Below are 19,888 nucleotides of genomic sequence, written 5' to 3' on the forward strand. Positions count from 1 at the left end.
TTGTTGTTGTTGTTGTTGTTTTGTTTTGATGAGAAACAGTATTAGCTAATCAGTGTGAACTCTGGTCGTGTGATTGATGTGCTCGGTCTCACACTAGCTTAGCAACAATGCTAGCTACTTTCACTCACCAGAGACACTTATTTTTCATTGTAATGTCTCTACACGCATTTAACGTGAGGTCGTATACGACAGGATAATATAAAAGCTGTGTTATTCCATTTTTCTAATTTCATACATCATAAATTTCATACATCATCACTAATTTTCATAATTTACAATCTGAATTCTCTCTGCTGGTTAAACCACAGCTCCGTGTCGTGCGCCTACACAGAAGACATATGATCAGCTGATGCTCTGTCACTTGCTAGTGGAAGCCTAAGTTAAAATAAAATAAATAAATAAACACATCTGCTTAGTTAAAATCAGGAAGCTGCTCCTGCAGTGTGAGAGTCGGAGCTGTTTCAGTCTCAGTGCAACATGACAGACAGCACAGTTTAAATGATAGATGTGTGGAGATGTTCACTTCATATCCGACTCTGTCTCACCAAAACCTGTGTTTCTGTTCTACCTTCAGTGTTTTTTTAAACAACAATTCATCTGAATACTTCTTCTTCTTATTATTATTATTATTATTATTATCTAAAAATATGCCCCACACCAGTGGCACCTGTTTGCTAAGTGGTGAATAGCAGTGCTCTTTTTGCATGCTGTTTTATTAAAATAATTATTATATAATTAAAATAAATTATTACTAAAGTAGATTATTATTATTATTATTATTATTATTATTATTATTATTATTATTATTATTATTATTATCAATACTAACAATACTAACAATAATAAAATAATAACAATAAAACAATAATAATAATTCATGCTCATTTCATAAGGCTTCATAATTCAACTATTTTGTTCTTTCTTCTTTCCAGCACATTTTTTTTTTAATAAAAATAACCTTTCTCTTAAATTCGTGCTTTTACCCTGGCACATGTGGAATAAATGTTTGACCGCTCAGTGAAGAAAATTGTGCATGACATTAAAAACCTGGCTGCTGTGTTCAGGTCGTCCTCACGCAGTGCTCTGATTTTACAGCTGTACTGCACTGGTCTCTATTTACTTAAACAGCTGCATGTTTCCATTTTAATTTCCTGTCGTATTTTTATTATCTTATATTTCGAAAGTGTGCGTCTCTAGTGATGAGTGATGATGGATATGAATCCGGATGCCGTATAGACACTCGGAGAGCCTTAACGTGAGGTCATGGCTCCGATCTCTTCCAGTTAAATAAGCTTTCTCTTTAACTGATATGCTGTGCTCGGAAATGTTTCAGCTCTCAGTGATGAAAATTTTCCATGACATTTAAAAAAAAAAACTGCAGGCATTGCAAAGAGCACTTCTGTTCACCACGTAGCAGAGGATGTGCAGGGTTTTAGATGATACAACAATAAAAGTGGGATAATTATCTGTAACTCTGTAGTCAGGTAAACAGCTGGAGCAGTGAAATGCGAGAGAAATGAGGTGAGTGATGAAGCGAGAAAACAGAATACTGTAATAAGTGTCAAATTCTGTTAAAAACACCGTGTGTGTGTGTGTGTGTGTGTGTGTGTGTTGCTGTTATAGTAAAATACTAAGTCAGTGGGTGGAAGTTGATTATTTTCCCATAGCAGCACGTCCCTGAGTGTTTTATTCCTCTTACACCACAGCAGTTTACTACCATTACAAATTTTCTACTTATTGAAGAACATCATACATTTTTATCCATTTACAGTTACATTCAATGTTTGGTGAAACGAGTTAGTTCCTGTTCTCGCTTACGTTATAGCAGCTATAAACAGTCGTTCCTTCCGAAGCCTCTCTTTACTCTCTCTCTTGACACTGACACTGGAGACTCCTTCCATAAATGTTCCATAAACATCTCCTCACGTTAAGAAAACTTCTCCATATCAATGATGTACATATTGTATTTATAGGCCCTTTCGCACTGCAGGAACCTTTTCATAGTACCTGAACTAACTGTGGAACTATCCACTTTTTGGCGTTTTCGCACCTCTGGAACTGGGTGTGATTTTAGTACCGACTGCCTTTTTCGAGAACCAGATGAGCTCCTACTCCGGAGCAGGGTCTAACCAGCACAACTGGTACTATCCGTGATGTAAGTAGACGTTGATTGGCCAAAAGCGTATGAAATGATTTAAAACGCCGTGTAAACATACTGTAGCGTCGACTTATTTCACAAGTATGGAGAACAAGGAGAACAGCGATAGATGGACACGAGACACAACAAACACAGCTCCGATCACAGCGTCCTCCATCCTCCGGTTGTTTCCGTTGTTCTTCTTTGTTTCCGTTGTTGAACGCCGCGAACAAATGACTTCGCTGTCGACTGGCTTACGTCACTTCCTAGTGCCCGCTGTCGGTGCGAATGCAGCCCTTTAAACGGTACTGGGAAATAGTTCACGCAAAATCGCCCAGTACTTTAGTACTGTAAATTTAGCTCTGGAACTAAAGTGGTGCGAAAGACCCTCATGTGGAGCGTCTGCTGTACACGTCCCTGTGACTGAGCTGTTACTATAGAAACAGTATAAACCTGCACTACTGTCAGAGCTGCTGTTATAGAAAATTAATCAACATCTTCTGACCAATCAGAATCCAGAATTCAGCAGCGCTGTGGTATAAAACAGGACATTAGTCTTTTTAAATAAAACCCTGCAGTTAGTAGAATAACAGGAGCAGCAGTCCATCTGCACTTGCCCCCTCGGTGAAGGAGAAATAATAACTGGCCCTAATGAAATGGAGTGATGTTTCTCAGGAGGGGCGGCGGTTAATCACAGATAAACACAGACGCTCTCCATTGATTCAGTTAGCTCGGCTCTGACACGAAGCACCACGAGAGAGAGAGTCACAAATCAATCTGCTCCACTACGACACATTTCCCTCACACCTCGGGGACGTTAGTTTTAAATATTAAACACACAACGCAAATCTTTACAGATGTTCAGGGAAATATAACCTGCTGAGAAATCGCTGGTGTCGCTGGAAATGTATAAATGAATAAATCTGAGTTACGTGTTGCAATTAAAGGTGCAACAGTCATGTTTTTCTTCCTCGTGTAAATAACATGGAAAAATATGTAGAACATGATAAAAAAATATTATTTAAGCCACAGAAAACTGTATTAAGATCCAGAGTGCTTGTTTGTGTTTATCTGGGCCTCTTGTCAGTCATTTTATAGACACGCCCCCAATGCCCTTAACTCCACCCACATGATTTCTCAGTCTGAAATCGCCAAGCTCCCAGCGCAGCCTGATAATTCTCCTATACGGTGAGGGCCAAAAGTCTGAGAGCAAAAGTGCAAATGTGTCTATTTTACATTCTTTTCTAATTCAGTACAAACATTTGCATTATAAATGATATTATCAGCAACAAATCGAGGGAAAAGTACAATCTCAGATATATTTCCATGAGTTTGTTCCGAGAAGTTTCACTCGGGATAATCATCGATGGCTTTGTCGTTAAAGACGTGTAGGAAAGCCTGACTGTTCTATGAAGGAAAGGAAAGATGAATTATTTCTGTTTTCTCTAGTCTTCTCCTGAGTCTTTCTCTTGAGAGATGCAAATCCAGACAGCGATGCATGAGTACACTGCTAAAAATCATCCAAGTCAAGACATGACAGGGAAAATTAACACACCGTGCTGAATTCTGGATTCTGATTGGTCAGAAGGTGTTGATTAATTGTCTAGAACAGCAGCTCTAACAGTAGTGCAGGTTTATATTAATGCACTTGTTCTAATATATTATCGTTTCCATAGTAACAGCTCATTCACAGAGGACACTCCACGTAAACGGATTAAAAAATCTTTGATATGGAGAAATTTTCTTAAAGTGAGTAGATGTTTATTGAACATTTATGGAAGGAGTCTCCAGTGTCAGAGCTAAAGCTGTAACTTCTCTGGAAGTTCTTGGACATCTTCAGGACAGAGGAGTAACAGGACAAGCTGCGTTTTTTTGTCTTATTAAATAAGAGAGATGCTGGTGACAGTAACTCTGTCACTGATTATTTTCCTGTACCAGCACCACACACAGTGGTTTATTGTTTGCATGTTGCTCCATTGCTGAAATCTTCATTGTTCTTTGAGCGTTTCTGCTTCTCAGTTCTTTGCCTGAGAGAAATACGGTTTCGTTGTAGTGTTTGTGGATTGGTCTGTCGATGCAGATCATTGAAATGATGTGTACATTTGTAGAAAATCGAACAGCTGTTTCCGTGATGCTCTGTGTGGCGTGGGAGCGCTCTCCCTGAGCGGGAGGTAACTCGGCGTATCCAGGTGACTTGGTGATTACGTTTTCCCACAGCGCCGACGTGACGAGGCTCAGCGATGCCAGAGGGAAGCCAGACCAATCAGCCGCTTCCTGCTGAACAGCACCTGTTGTGACCGCTGTCAGGAACCGTATGCTTTGGCACCGAGCATGCACGATTTCTCTCAACGCTGGCTCCGATTCAGGACACAATTCCAAGAGGAGAGCGCTCGCGAATCGGAAAACGGCTCACGAGCCAGGCATCGTCAGGAGCCGAGATTCCCTCGAGGTCCCTAAACTTCTTTTACTCTGCTTTTATGTATACTACATTTATATACACTACTTTTACTGTATATACACCACTTTTATATACATTACAATTATATACACCACTTTTATATACACTACAATTATATACACCACTTTTATATACACTACAATTATATACACCACTTTTATATACACTACATTTATATACACTACTTTTACTGTATATACACCACTTTTATATACACTACTTTTACTGTATATACACCACTTTTATATACATTACATTTATATACACTACTTTTATATACACTACATTTATATACACAACTTTTATATACACTACTTTTATATACACCACTTTTATATACACTACTTTTATATACACCACTTTTATATACACTGCTTTTATATTCAATACTTTTATATATACTACATTTATATATATACTACATTTATATACATCACTTTTTATGTACACTACATTTATATACTCTACATTTAACAGCCCAAAGCTCTTATTCTTAACTTCTGAACTCAAACATAAGGCGAGTTCTGAGTACACGAGGTCACGACATTCAGCTCAGTTTTATTTATATAGCACTTTAATCCGATACAGCTGTGTGTTTAGTCACAAAGCAGCTTCACAGAAATCCGGATGCAGATTTAAAATCCCTAACTGTCAGGATACTGGAGAGGAGGCGGCTGCAAGCGCAGATTTCATAAAAAACAAGCGATACAGTCAGCGCAAACGTGGTCTAGAGAGAGAACCGTGAAACTAATGATAACGACAGTCAAAAGCTAGCAGTGTGTGCTGTGCAAGACTTAAATACACGTGCTCATTAAACCAAAACGTGAATCAGGTGCAGCCATGTGACGTGATCTGGTGAGGTGCAGTGGCTGATGGGAATCGTGGTCCTGTGCTGAAGATGGCGTAACCGCGACACTAATGAACAAGCGAGAGGCCACAGTGGTGTAAAATCCTCATCTACATGCATGTTATACTGTGTATAAAATCCAACCCAAAGGTAGACGAGCTTTAAATACCAGAACCACAAGCTGCACGTAAGTTCAGAGAGCGTGTTCAGGAGATTTTAATTATTTCCATCTCAGCAAAATGTCATCAGAGTGTGATTATTAAACTGACTGTGAGAAGAAGAGCTCGTGACTGGGCTAAAGTTTCCAACGTTCCATATTTCCTCAAAGTTTAGGAAGTTCTATAATCCTCTCCTTTTAGAAAATAACGTAAAGTCAACACACAGTCATTTCCTATAACAGCGTGATCTTTACTCCTCTCACACCACAGCAATCTGCCAACGACTCCAATGTTCTACTCATTAACGATCAGGAATAACTTTTATCCAGTTATTGTTACATTTAAGCTACAGATGTCAGACATGATGTTGTTTTTTCTTTGGAATAGGAAAAGTACACTTCAAAAACATAATTTCTTAGCAAGTGAAAATAACTTTAACAGGGTGATTTTATCCAATATTTCTACTGATGTGATTATTCTAACTCTAATATAAGATTATTCAGCCTGATTGTAGATGATTTTCATCATTTCAAGCTTTAAATTTGCTCATTTTTTTGGCGGAAGTGAATGTTTAAAGTTAGAAAAACTGTCTGGTGTTAAATTAAATTAAAATGAAATAAAAATGTCTCAAATTAATTTTAATAATTTTATATTTGTTTTATTGCAATACTAGATAAAAGTGATGATATTCAAGATATTTTCACTTGCTAAGATTTTTTTTTTGCAGTGTTTTTTGCAGTTTTAAAATTCTCACATCGATACTGTTTCGTTGCTTATCTGATGTTAATTAGAAAGACGCTAGGTTCTTTATCTCTTCTTCTCAAATCTGGAGTCTCTTTGCTTTACCTCACGACCCTCAGGCTCCACCAAACCTGATGTTAGCTTCAGATTTTAAAAAAAAAGCGAGTTTGTAAGAGGAGAGTGACGATGTGGAGAAAGTTAGTCCATGAGAAAAAAGTCAGAAATGAGAAATCCAGTGAAATGAGAGATCGATATAAAGAAGCAGCTCAGTTTCACTCTCTTTTAGACCAAAGACAGAAGTGTAGCACAAGGCTTCAGCGAGGTCAGAAACCACTGCGGCTCCTGATCATTAGAGCCGATAGTGAAATAATCACCGTCCCCTGGTGACAAACAAATCATAATAAATCACGCTAACATGATGGAATAATGTTTCTCAGGAGGAACAGAAGTCGATGGTAAATAAACACTTCGACGTGCTGCATCTGCGCTCGCAGAACTGCAGAACACTGTGGGGAAATTTACCTCTTACACCTTCATCACGCAGAGGTCTGGGGGAAATCAGAGCATCTCAGGTGTAGTTAGCATGCTAAGTGTCTGATTTATGCTAGTTTTGTGGTATGAGCTTCACGTTTGTAGCAAAGAAGCAGAACTCCAAACACACCTCGGCAGAATTTAAATTAAAGTCAGTGTTTCAGAGCTTTTTGTATCACTTAAACAACATGTTTTGAAGATATTCTTGTTTTAATATTATAGTTCAATCTTATACTTCAGAGCAAACTGTTACATTTTTCAATCCTGTACTTGTCTTGTGTTCGTCCAAATTAAATATGCCCCGCCCCTGGGGGTGTGTCTTGCTCTACAGTAGCTTCCTGTTAGCATTAAACATTATTCTTCAGCGTGTTTTGTGACCGCGTGTCTTCACACACACTATTCCCTTTTCCAACTGAGAATAAATGTAGAAGTGGGCGGAGTTTGGTGACTTCACGGAGGAGTGTTTTACTGACTTGCAGGAACGTCGCTAGCTCAGAATGACGGACAAGTCCGACTTTATTCCCGTCTCCATCAGTAAGAGTCAGTAATATCAGTTTATCTCCCACAGGCAACGCTGACTCTCGACCTCGCCTCAAACACGTACGCCATGTCTCCAAACACACACACGTCTCGGTGTCTAGGATTAAAGCCGTCCTGGTTAAAGTGGGCAGGCGTGAGTGAGAAATCCTCCACAGCTGAAAAAACACTCGTTATAAACTCAGATTTAGCTAGCTCGCTAAGCTACTGGCAGGTTTGTTCGGTTAGGGTGGGGGTGTGGTTTATCTCAAACGCTATTGGTTGTTCAAGCACTTCAACACTTCCTGTTTTTCTGAAGGAAACACGTCAGCATACGGAATCAAATCACGGCTCTCCTGCAGACTTTAAGATAACGTTCTCTTCAAACCACATTGAAAGAATTTCGACATATTAATTTCTACAAATTAATTTCTATTCAAATTATTATTTTTTGTAGAATAATAATATATGAATATTAAAATGTGACTTTATGAGGGAAAACAAAAACGTTCCAAACATCAATTTTCATTTTTCACTTTTCCGTGAGATGAGAAAAAGGTCCAGACTTGCCGCTGTAGTGTCCTCATTATCACAAGCTAATCTCAATCCTCAAACCTCAGAAGTTGATTTATTTATTTATTTTAAAAGCTCCCAGGCCTCCGAAATGCCACGAGGGAAAAAAGACAAAAGGTCAAGTTTCAGAGAAACTGACAGCGCTGAGGGAGCGTTGGCGTGTGTCTGAGGCTGACGTGAAGCACTTTATTTATGAGAAAATGAAGGAAAGGAAGACACGCTGTGGAGTGCGGCGCTGCTTTATTATTCAGAGCTGAGACGCTGCTTTTCGCGGAGTGGCTCAGATAAGACTGAAAAGAAGCCACTAAAAAGTGACCTTTACTAACAACCATCACGTCAGATTACTCCAGCGTTTGCTCGCTGCCAATCTCGCCACTGAAATTCCCACAGAAATGTCTCTTTAATGCTCCGTAGAATGATCTTTTATCACAATTTACCATAATGTCATTATTCCTCTACCTGTGTTTATCACACTCCATATATAACAGACCATTCTGAAAACTGAAAATCATCATTACTTAGAAAAAAAAAAAGAGTTCGCTCATTTGGAACTGATTTTATTTGCAGTTTTAAAGCTTTGAGTTTTAATCTGTCGACCTGAATATTAAAAAAAAACAACAGATTGCAGCGTTTCCACTGCAGCGCTGTTGAATTCTGCACTCTGATTGGTCAGAAGGTGTTGATGAGTTTTCTATAACAGCAGCTCTGACAGTAGCGCAGGTTTATATTAATGCACTCGTTCTGATACGTTATCGTTTCTATAGTAACAGCTCATTCACAGGGACGTGAACAGTGAACACTGTTTTTTTAATAATAAAACTGGATTAAAAAGGTGTGGAATTGTTGATAAGGTGCAGTTTTCTTAAAGTAAGGAGATGTTTCTGTAACATTTACGGAAGGAGTCTCCAGTGTCAGCGCTTCGTAACAGTCGGAGGTAAAGCTGGACGTAGGAGTTTATGCTTCTTGGTGAAGAAGCTCATGAACGTCTTTATCGCGTGTGTATCATTTCTACGAGACGCTCATCATGACGTACCTGTACTGTATGGTCTCTGACGTGGTGGAGGCTCGCAGCTTCGTCATGAGAATGCGTACGATGTTGAACAGGAACACGAAGTTTATCTACGGCAGAGGAAAGAAACGTCACGTACCGTCACGTATATCATGTTTACACGTGTATGTGTGTGTGTGTGTGTATACACACAGTATAACAATGCTGCTCCTCTCTCACACACTCCATTCAGTCTGTGTGCGTGTGTGTGTGTGTGTGTGTGTGTGTGCGCGATCCTTTGTGTTGTATTATTCTAGAAACTCAACACTAATTATTACAACATTAACTTTAACGTTAGTTATAATTTAATGAATAATAATAATAACGGATGATGATATATATATATAAAAGAGATAGATAGATAGATAGATTCATTTTTTTACAATGTCACTTAAACTAAATGTTTAATGTTTAATGTTAATTTAAACTAAAACATATTCATTCCTGAACTCTGTACTAAAAAAAATTACAAATCTATATTAAAAAATAAATAAATATTTCACGAAAATGTTTGTGAATTTCTCTCTGGGATTAATAAAGAGATCTATCTATGAATAATCACATATGAAAAATGCACAGATGCTATTCATCTTTTTTTTGGGTTTTTAAAAAAAGCGAAACAATAAAATATTTAACGCTAATAAAAAAATAAGGCATGAAAATGAATTTGTACAAATCGGAGCCTGGAGCAAAGCATGAGTGTGATGCAGACGGTTATTCTGAATCATTCTTCACTACAAACCCTTTACAGGACAACAAATCACTAAAACAACATCATATAATATTTTCATTAATGCGCTCATTATTAGAAGCTTTTTCTTGTGTAAAATGGACGTGTGTCTGAGTGACAGGTTTGAGGCTTTAATGCGAGACGGTGCAGATGAACACAGTCACTCTTTAAACAGCAGCAATCACAGCTCATCTTCACCACGTCACTGCTGCTCTCCTCACAGCTCTCTTCTGTCCCGCACCGTCCCACGTTTTTATGCAAATGAGGCTTCATCTCATTAAACGCATACATTTGCATACTTAATATCCAAATCCGAGCCTTTTGACCTTGTTCGAATTACGATATTTATTTAAATCTGAGGACACGATCCAGAGAAAGACGTTTACTCAACAGTTTATTCTAAAATCTTTCATTTCGTTTTTACTCAGGAAAATAACATGCACTGGTATAAATCATACCCAATTTAAAAATCCAACAATAATCAACATTTTGGGAAATTCCTCTGTAAGACTGTAATTATGGACATGGCTGAACATGTAAAATGTCATGAAGGCAGCTTGTCTAGAGATTTTTGGTTCTGAATTTAACAAATAAAATAAAAAAAACAACAGAAAAACAATTATACAAATACACAATCTGTTTGTAATCTAGTCAGTGTGGTTTATAATGTTTATAACTGACACACACACGTCAGGAAACCAGTTTTTCAGGGACACATGACCTGATGTGATGGTGGAGTGGGCGGAGCTTAGTGGGCGGAGCTTAAAGCCTCCTTCAGATTTAGATAATGCGGTGAATAAAATCAGTGAAATAAACATATTTATCTGTTGAGTTTTGATATTTTTTATTACTAAAGTTCAAGAGAAGATTTTGAAAAATGATAAACACGACCGAAATTTAAAATTCTTTAAATTCATTATAGTTTCTAACGAAAGAAAAGACGTCTCTGTTTATTAAAGTTTATTAAAGATCTGTTTATTAAAGTTGTTTGACATTCACACTTCTTCAGTTGTTTTTTTTCTAACAGATGTATTAGTGCTTCAGTTGTAATGGCTGTGTGATCAGTGTGTTTCTGTAAACAGTGTGAGACTCGCGTCCTCATAATTAGACACTTTATACCGAGACACGACTTCATCTCCCTCTTTGTCTGTGTCTTAAAGTGAAAAAACATCAAAGTAAAAACACAGCGTCGCTCTCAGGAGGATGAAAGTCAAATCTATAGACGCTGTCGAGTTCAACAGCAAGCGTTAATGTGAGTCTGGAACAAACCGAGCCGCATAATCAGGACGAGGCCCGAGCGCTCACGCACGGCCGTACGTTCGGCGTAATTACAGCGCATTAGCAGCAGCTGGCAGCTTCAGGAGAAAGTAACGGCTCTGTTCAGCACAAATTTTATCATCGTAATCATTTCTAATGAAACGCGTCGCGCTACTCACCAGCAGAACAACAATCACAGGACCCTGATAAATGTAGTCCATGTATTTCCCGGGTTCTTTTCCAAACCAGCACCTTGAAAAGGACAAAAATAAAACAAGTCAGAGGTCAGACTATTTAAAACCAAACACATGTTTATAAAAATAAAACCTGCAATAAAGGGAAAAAAAAGCCATTTCAGCTCCGTAACACTGGAAATGAATCATTTTTCCACATCGTGTGGAAGGAAACCCAGCTGCAACAAAAACAAACAGGATCGCTGCTGTGTTCTGACCTTACATTAGCAACACGGTTGAGTGCTATTAGCGTAGCTGTGGTTAACTAGCATCCATGCTAATGTCAATAATGAGGACATCAAGAATTAAAAAACTTATAATTTCATTTAATTTCAGTCTATAACTGTGACCTCATCAGTCAATATCACACTTATAAAGAAAATAAAGAAAAACATCACGAGAGAACATTTCTTGCTTTTCTTCTTTCACTGATGCGACTTCCTGTTGATCATGTGACGTGTGGAATGTTCCGGATACTGCGTCGGGGTGAATGTGTTCCGGTAACAGCGTTCAGTGAAACTAAAATGTTGCGAGCTCGAGGCGAGCGCAGCATCACAGGAACGAAGCTGACCTTTCCAACATGGCGGACGCGCTGGAGCATCGCAGTGGCTAGCAAAACTGGCTCATTGTCCTGGAACCGTCTTTCTTTATCAGAGTTATCACTTCTACACTGATGGCTGATCATGTGAACTCACAGCTTGGGTGAAAATTACATTCTTTATTTATTTTTCTTGAATAAAAGAACAATATTGTGTGACCAGGCTAACATTAGCTAGCTAAACCTCTGACTTTAAGCTAGCCAACTTTGATCATGAATAACAGCGACCTCTCTATAAAACATCACAGTCTTTGTTCAAAAGCAAACTTTTACATAAATCTAATGTTAACTACCTCAATCATAACTTAGCTAACAATAGCTAGCAAAAACACAAACATGTAGTTAACAGTTAGTTTACTATATAATAAAATATGTACACTATAAAATATATCATGTAAAATATAATTATGTAAGTCATCAGTAAAAGAGAAACGCTAACCGAAACATAAATAATAAAACAAACCGCGGGATTCCAGCTAGCAACCACAGCACAGAGATATGATGTGAGATGATCACATGACCTCGTGTTAATACGCATTTCAGTGCATCTGCTCTCAGAACAAAGGAGCAAATCGACAACTTCCTGTTCTGTGTCTAATCTAACGCACAGCTCTACTGAATTCTTTCGCTCTTCTCTGCTGAAAGTAAAAGCGCTCAGTCTGGAGTAAAAAAATCTCGTTCAGCGTTTAGCGTTCCTCATAACGATCGGTTTATCCGCTGAAGAACAGAAGAACAGAGGAGCACTCACTGTTCGTTTTCGTTGTACAGCTTCCCGACGGCCCACGCGACGATGATCGGACACGGAATACCTGCAGGAGAACACGGAAAACACATCACAGATCAGACGTCGTGTTTCAGTCTTTAATGATGTTACACCCAGCCTATGAGTGTCATTTTATTTCCCTCATGATCACACAATCCCAGTTTTCCCCATAATCCTCAGCTACAAAACAAAGCTATAGAGAGATGACATCGTGGTAAATGGATTAGAAACGTAACCGACCAGTACGTAGGCATGAAGTATTAGCCTAGACGTAGCATAGACTCAGCTGTTGTTGTTTTTTTTAGCGTAAATAATATGATGACATGAGAAAGAAACCTCTTGTTAGCTCTCCTGCGTGATAGCGGGATTATAAATCATTAGAGTGTACAGGAGTAGAGGAGTTTACAGGATGTTCAGTATGAGCAGATTGAGCAAAAACATCATAGTGAATTAAAAAAATTAAAAAATCTCCTACATGCCGCACACACACTACCATTTCATCACCACCATTTAGTGTCTCGTGGCTTGGGTAAGTTGTGTACATGAGTAACTGTCAGAGCACGAGATTCTGTATAAGAAACATGTAAAATAACAGGCTGCGCTGGATCAAGTGCTATTCTATGAGCTGCTGAATAATGAGTGTGGAAGCCATTTTGTTGAATTAATCCAGTGATTAATGGGATCATTACAGCGAGCTCTATTCATGCAGTGATATCGGTGATATATGAGACTCCTGTTAGATTTATTTCAACACTTGCCATCTTCTCATTCACATATCATCATATTAGTGTTTAATTTTTCATTTTTAAATTGTTTCTTGATAGTGAAAAACCCCATCTCGGACGCTTCTACTCAAGAAAAATCTGGTGACTTCGCAGGCGTGAACTACATGCAGGTGATTTTAATAATCTGTCATTTATTTAATGTTTCATCACATTACATTTGATAGCAAAAGAAAAAAAATTTGCAGAAGTAGAAGAATGTTTTAAATTGCATGTGAGGTTGTGTTTCTGCATTCATACATGTGTGTGTGTGTGTGTGTGTGTGTGTCCTGAGTGGTCACTAAAGCAGTCACGTTTTACAGCTAAAGGACCTAATTTCCTTCTAAGAACCCAATTTTCCTTCTGAGGAATCGAGCTCTATAACAATCTCGCCCTCACCGTTATCGATCCACTCGCGGCACCTCACACCTCCCGCACAGCGAGAACCATCCAATTACCAGCAAACGTGTCAACCTGCGACCGAAAAGGTTGAACTTATCATAATCTCCGTCTCTGGATCATGACGTGAACCTTCACCAAATCCCTGCCTTATCCTACCTTACAGCTAAACCTGCGTCTGACCATCACCCCGCTGTTCACACGGAGTTTCCAGAAACGGATATTTGAGGAAACACAGAGAAGTGAAATCCATTCTGCTTTCAGTTCAGAGGGAAAGGCGGGGATCGAGTCTGATCACTGTCATCATCACAAACACATAGCAACAGCTCCACAACATCAATAACACCACCACCATCACCGGTCAAGCCACCGTTACTTACAGAGCACGTTTAAAAGACAACATGCGTCCTGACCTCAGCTAAATCCACACAGCAATGAAACACAGCAAGAAAGGAATAAAAGTAAAGCATTAAACACAAGAGAAATAAAAGACAAAAACAGATTAAAGAAAGACAAATCGCTAACGTCACTAAACTCTCTCCAGGTAAGCGAAAGGGAAAAACACGGCACTGAGCCAGGATGGAGCACTTTAACCATAAACACCTCACTAACACAGGAAGATAGATAGATAGATAGATAGATAGATAGATAGATAGATAGATAGATACTGGATACAAAAATTGGATGTAAAAGTTTACACACCCCTGTTAAAATAGCAGGTTTTTTGTGATGTAAAAATTGAAACCTGAGATAAATCATATCAGATCTTTTTTCCACCTTTAATGTGAAACAACATTCACATGAAAAAAAACAGAAATGATTTAGAGGAAAAAAAGAGAAAGAAAAAAACTTACTATAACCTGGTTGCATAAGTATACGCACCCCTTAACTAATACTTTGTTAAAGCAGCTTTTGCTTGTAACTCAGCACTCGGTGTTTTTGGGGAAGAGTCTACACACTCAGCATGTCTTCATCTGGTCATTTTATTCCACTCTTCCTTACAAAACTGCTCCAGATCTATCAGAGAGCGAGGAGATCTCCTGCACACAGCCCTCTTCAAGTCATTCCACAGGTTTCTGATAGGATTTAGATCTGGGCTCTGACTGCGACATTCCAAACTGCTGATCTTCTTCTTCTGAAGCCGTTCCTTTGTGGACTTGGATTTGTGCTTTGGGTCGTTATCGCTCTGGAAGGTGACATTTTCTTCATCTTCAGCTGTGTAACAGACGCCTGCAGCTTTTGTGCAAAAAAAAAAAAAATAGATTGGTATTTGAAGCTATCCATAATTCTCTCTACTTGACCAGATCCTCAGTCTCAGCTGAAGAGAAGCAGCCCCATAGCGTGATGCTGCCACCACCATGCTTCACTGTGCGTATGATGTTCTTCAAGCTGTCTTGTTTTTGTATCAAACATATCTTTTAGAATTATGGCCAAAAAGATCTAACTTGGTCTCATCAGACTGTAGCACATTTAAGCACATGGTTTGGATCTCACTGTGGAAAGATATCGATCAGGAGAGGGGTATAAAAGAATTTCTAAAACATTAGATGTACCATGGAACGTCATGAAAATGGAGCACCACAGTGACATCACCAAAAACAGGACGTCCCTCCAAAACTGAAGAAAGGACATTTAGGTGATTTAGGACTTTGATGTTTTTTGTTTTTGTCCACCCCCTGACCCCATAACCCAGACTCATGAAGAATACGAGAGATTGCTGTCACATGCAGGGAATGACCAGTACTCGCCAGATGTTCAGTGACCAGTACTCGCCAGATGTTCCTGCAGCTGCTTTAATGCTGCTGAAGGTCTCTTGGCAGCCTCCCTGATAACATTTCTTCTTGTCCTTTCTTCAGATTTGGAAGGATGTCCTGTTCTTGGTGATGTCACTGTGGTGCTCCATTTTCTCCACTTGTTGATGATGGACTTCATGATGTTCCATGGTACATCTAATGTTTTAGAAATTCTTATATAGCCCTCTCCTGATCGATATCTTTCCACAGTGAGATCCCGTACAGGCTTTGTAAGATCTTCAGCTTCCGCAGTCAGATGAAAGCAAGAAGATGTGAAGAAACTCGTACAGAAACATCTGATCTTTATTTGAGGTTCATCACAATCACATCACTGATGACAGCTGTATGATAATTACTTTTGAACATGAGATTGAATGTGATAACAGGGGTGTGTAGACTTTTGATATCTGCTGTAGATAGATAGAGGGAAATAAAGGAAGACAGAAAGACAGGTGGAGTGATGAAAGACGATGATGATGTAGCTCATCACTTCAGTCGTTTAAAGTAAAACAGCTCCTGAAAGATATCGCTGAAAAGGTTTTTTTCATTGCTCTTTTCTTTTATTGTCGTTTCGGTGAAACTCCTGTCACTTATCAGACTTTGTCAGATTTGTTCTCGAAGCTCAGTGTTAGTTTAGGTGATGAGATGTTCATATCATTCGGGTCTGAGTGAATATTTACTTACGTTGTACTGATTAGCTCACTCACTAGGAGCAGCAGCAAACTCAATTTCATCTGATGTGAAGAGACAGATAATCCTGCTGCACGAAAAAGGAGAAACTAAGGACAAAGTGGAAATGTGTGTGTGTGTGTGTGTGTGTGTGTGTGGATTATAAACAGCTCAATGTCAAATGGAACTAATTATGTGCTACAGTCATCACCTTCTCCAAATAAACATCATCTCTCTCTCTCTCTCTCTCTCTCCATCTCTCCCTGTCTTTCCAAGATAGCTGCCAGTGCTGTTCAGTGTGTGAGTGTGTGTGTGTGTGTGTGTGTGTGAGTGTGGAGGAGTGTGTCACAGCTGACTCAACAGCGCAGAACAGTGACAGGCTGAGCATTAAATATCCATGCTGTAATAAATATAAAATGCTGAGAGTCATTAAGCACGACGAGGTCACTTCCTGTTACATGCTTCTTCTTACGGAACGGTGATGAGACGACTTCACTGTATTCCAGCAGGGAGAATATCTCAATACACTTCAACTTTCTTTTTACTCCTTACATTTTCATCTGGACCTCCACAGTACTCTTTACAAATCTCGAATGCTATCAGATCATTTTCTTACTTTTTTTCTTAGTAAGATGACATTTTTGCTTGATTCATACAGGATGAAATTCCTCATTTGCCTTCCACATAAAATGAAATATCTTCCTTTAAAATTCATCATCAGATCTGTAGAATTATGTTTCCATTAAGTGTTGTTCTTTCGGCTGCTCGTGTTAGGGGTCGCCACAGCGGATCCTCCAGCTCCGTTATGGAAATCCGGTTTATGAGCCGCATATCTGATCTGGAACAGGTTTCACGCAGGACACCCTTCCTGACGCACCCCTTCCACTTCACCCGGGCTTGGACCGGTACTGAGAGTGCACGAGCTCATGCGACCCCAGTGGCCGGGTTTGGTGCTTGACGTGGGGCTCAACCCCATGACTCTGAGATTAGCAAAACTCTGCAAATTAGCAAAAGTTTTGTAATTTACTCCTTAATTTAGCTAGCTAATTATGTTTTGTAAATCAGCTTGTAAATTTAGCTAGCTAATTATGTTTTGTAAATCCATTTGTTAATTTAGCTAGCTAATTATGTTTTTAAAATCCATTTGTTAATTTAGCTAGCTAATTATGTTTTTAAAATCCATTTGTTAATTTAGCTAGCTAATTAAGTTTTTAAAATCCATTTGTTAATTTAGCTAGCTAGTTATGTTTTTAAAATCCATTTGTTAATTTAGCTAGCTAATTATGTTTTTAAAATCCATTTGTTAATTTAGCTAGCTAATTATGTTTTTAAAATCCATTTGTTAATTTAGCTAGCTAATTAAGTTTTTAAAATCCATTTGTTAATTTAGCTAGCTAGTTATGTTTTGTAAATCAGCTTGTAAATTTAGCTAACTAATTATGTTTTTAAAATCCATTTGTTAATTTAGCTAGCTAGTTATGTTTTGTAAATCAGCTTGTAAATTTAGCTAGCTAATTATGTTTTTTTTTAAATCAGCTTGTAAATTTAGCTAGCTAGTTCAATTTTACTTTCATCGATAACGTGCCTTAGCATTTATTCCAAAAGAGCTATTAAACACTAGCTAACCAGGAGGCTAAATTCTACATGTCTGAGTTAGCATAACATTTTCTTTATGACTGATTGCTTAGCAACTAGCCAGATGTGCACGATTGAGGATGATGAACTTGTTAAAAATATTGACTTTTTACTCTTGAACACGGGATTATGTTTAAATGTCAGTACTTTTTGACTTTCACGAGGACTTCTGCCTTCACACTGCTACATTTTAACTGAGTAGTATTTTGACACAGTAGCCGAACTTTTACTGAAGTGCGGTTTCTCTGTACTTTCTCCACTCCTGCTGTGTTCTGCAGTAAAACACAATAACACACACACACACACACACACACACTGTGTTCTGGATGTGTGGATTTAACAGCATGGAGCGTTCGCGGCTGGCTGCGTGTGCTGCTGTAGGTTCTGACACAATGGAAAGGAAAACAGCGTAAGATTTTTTTCCCATCTGTGACATTTTGCTGCTGTTAATTTAATCTTGTGCTCAATCTGTTTCTCCTTCCATCGCAGAGAGCTGTGAACCTCCACCATCTTTATTAATCTACCTCCTGGAATTCAGATTGTTCTGACTGATTCTGGGTGCTGAGTGTTGAGTGTTGAATGTTGAGTACTGAGTGTCGAGTGCTGAGTGTTGAGTGCTGAGTGCTGAGTGTTGAGTGCTGAGTGCTGAGTGTTCAGTGTTCAGTGTTCAGTGCTGAGTGCTGAGTGTTCAGTGCTGAGTGTTCAGTGTTGAGTGCTGAGTGTTCAGTGTTCAGTGCTGAGTGCTGAGTGTTGAGTGTTCAGTGTTCAGTGCTGAGTGTTCAGTGTTGAGTGCTGAGTGTTCAGTGTTCAGTGCTGAGTGTTCAGTGCTGAGTGTTCAGTGTTCAGTGCTGAGTGTTCAGTGTTCAGTGCTGAGTGTTCAGTGTTGAGTGCTGAGTGTTCAGTGTTGAGTGTTCAGTGTTCAGTGTTCAGTGCTGAGTGTTCAGTGTTCAGTGCTGAGTGTTCAGTGCTGAGTGTTCAGTGCTGAGTGCTGAGTGTTCAGTGTTGAGTGCTGAGTGTTTAGTGTTGAGTGCTGAGTGTTGAGTGCTGAGTGTTCAGTGTTGAGTGTTCAGTGTTCAGTGTTCAGTGCTGAGTGCTGAGTGTTCAGTGCTGAGTGTTCAGTGCTGAGTGTTCAGTGCTGAGTGCTGAGTGTTCAGTGTTCAGTGCTGAGTGTTCAGTGCTGAGTGTTGAGTGTTTAGTGCTGAGTGTTTAGTGTTGAGTGTTGAGTGTTTAGTGCTGAGTGTTGAGTGTTTAGTGTTAAGTGTTGAGTGTTCAGTGCTGAGTGTTCAGTGTTCAGTACTGAGTGTTCAGTGTTCAGTACTGAGTGTTGAGTGTTTAGTGCTGAGTGTTTAGTTCTGAGTGTTTAGTGCTGAGTGTTTAGTGTTGAGTGTTTAGTGCTGAGTGTTTAGTGCTGAGTGTTTAGTGTTGAGTGTTCAGTACTGAGTGTTGAGTGCTGAGTGTTTAGTGTTGAGTGCTGAGTGTTGAGTGCTGAGTGTTCAGTGTTGAGTGTTCAGTGTTCAGTGTTCAGTGCTGAGTGCTGAGTGTTCAGTGCTGAGTGTTCAGTGCTGAGTGTTCAGTGCTGAGTGTTCAGTGCTGAGTGCTGAGTGTTCAGTGTTCAGTGCTGAGTGTTCAGTGCTGAGTGTTGAGTGTTTAGTGTTGAGTGTTTAGTGTTAAGTGTTCAGTACTGAGTGTTGAGTGTTTAGTGCTGAGTGTTTAGTGTTGAGTGTTTAGTGCTGAGTGTTGAGTGTTGAGTGTTTAGTGTTAAGTGTTGAGTGTTCAGTGCTGAGTGTTCAGTGTTCAGTACTGAGTGTTGAGTGTTTAGTGCTGAGTGTTTAGTGCTGAGTGTTTAGTGCTGAGTGTTCAGTGCTGAGTGTTCAGTACTGAGTGTTGAGTGTTGAGTGTTTAGTGCTGAGTGTTGAGTGTTAAGTGCTGAGTATTGAATGTTGAGTGTTTAGTGTTGAGTGTTAAGTGCTGAATGTTGAGTATTGAGTGCTGAGTATTGAATGTTGAGTGTTAAATGTTGAGTGTTCAGTGCTGAGTGCTG

At 39.0% G+C, this 19,888-nt stretch overlaps 1 protein-coding gene across 1 annotated transcript in view; it reads right to left on the reverse strand.

The window, feature by feature from the left end:
* The window catches only part of LOC113524143 (corticotropin-releasing factor receptor 2), a 65,001-nt gene that overhangs the window by 8,827 nt on the left and 36,286 nt on the right, over window positions 1–19,888 (reverse strand). The window contains exons 7-9 of the mRNA XM_026910275.3: window positions 12,576–12,636; window positions 11,176–11,248; window positions 8,995–9,080 (exon numbers count right to left, since the gene is read on the reverse strand). Of these exons, the coding sequence (XP_026766076.1) occupies window positions 8,995–9,080; window positions 11,176–11,248; window positions 12,576–12,636 (220 nt within the window). The remainder of the gene's footprint in view (window positions 1–8,994; window positions 9,081–11,175; window positions 11,249–12,575; window positions 12,637–19,888) is intronic.

Source organism: Pangasianodon hypophthalmus, chromosome 4, assembly GCF_027358585.1.
Source record: "Pangasianodon hypophthalmus isolate fPanHyp1 chromosome 4, fPanHyp1.pri, whole genome shotgun sequence".
NCBI lineage: Eukaryota > Metazoa > Chordata > Actinopteri > Siluriformes > Pangasiidae > Pangasianodon > Pangasianodon hypophthalmus.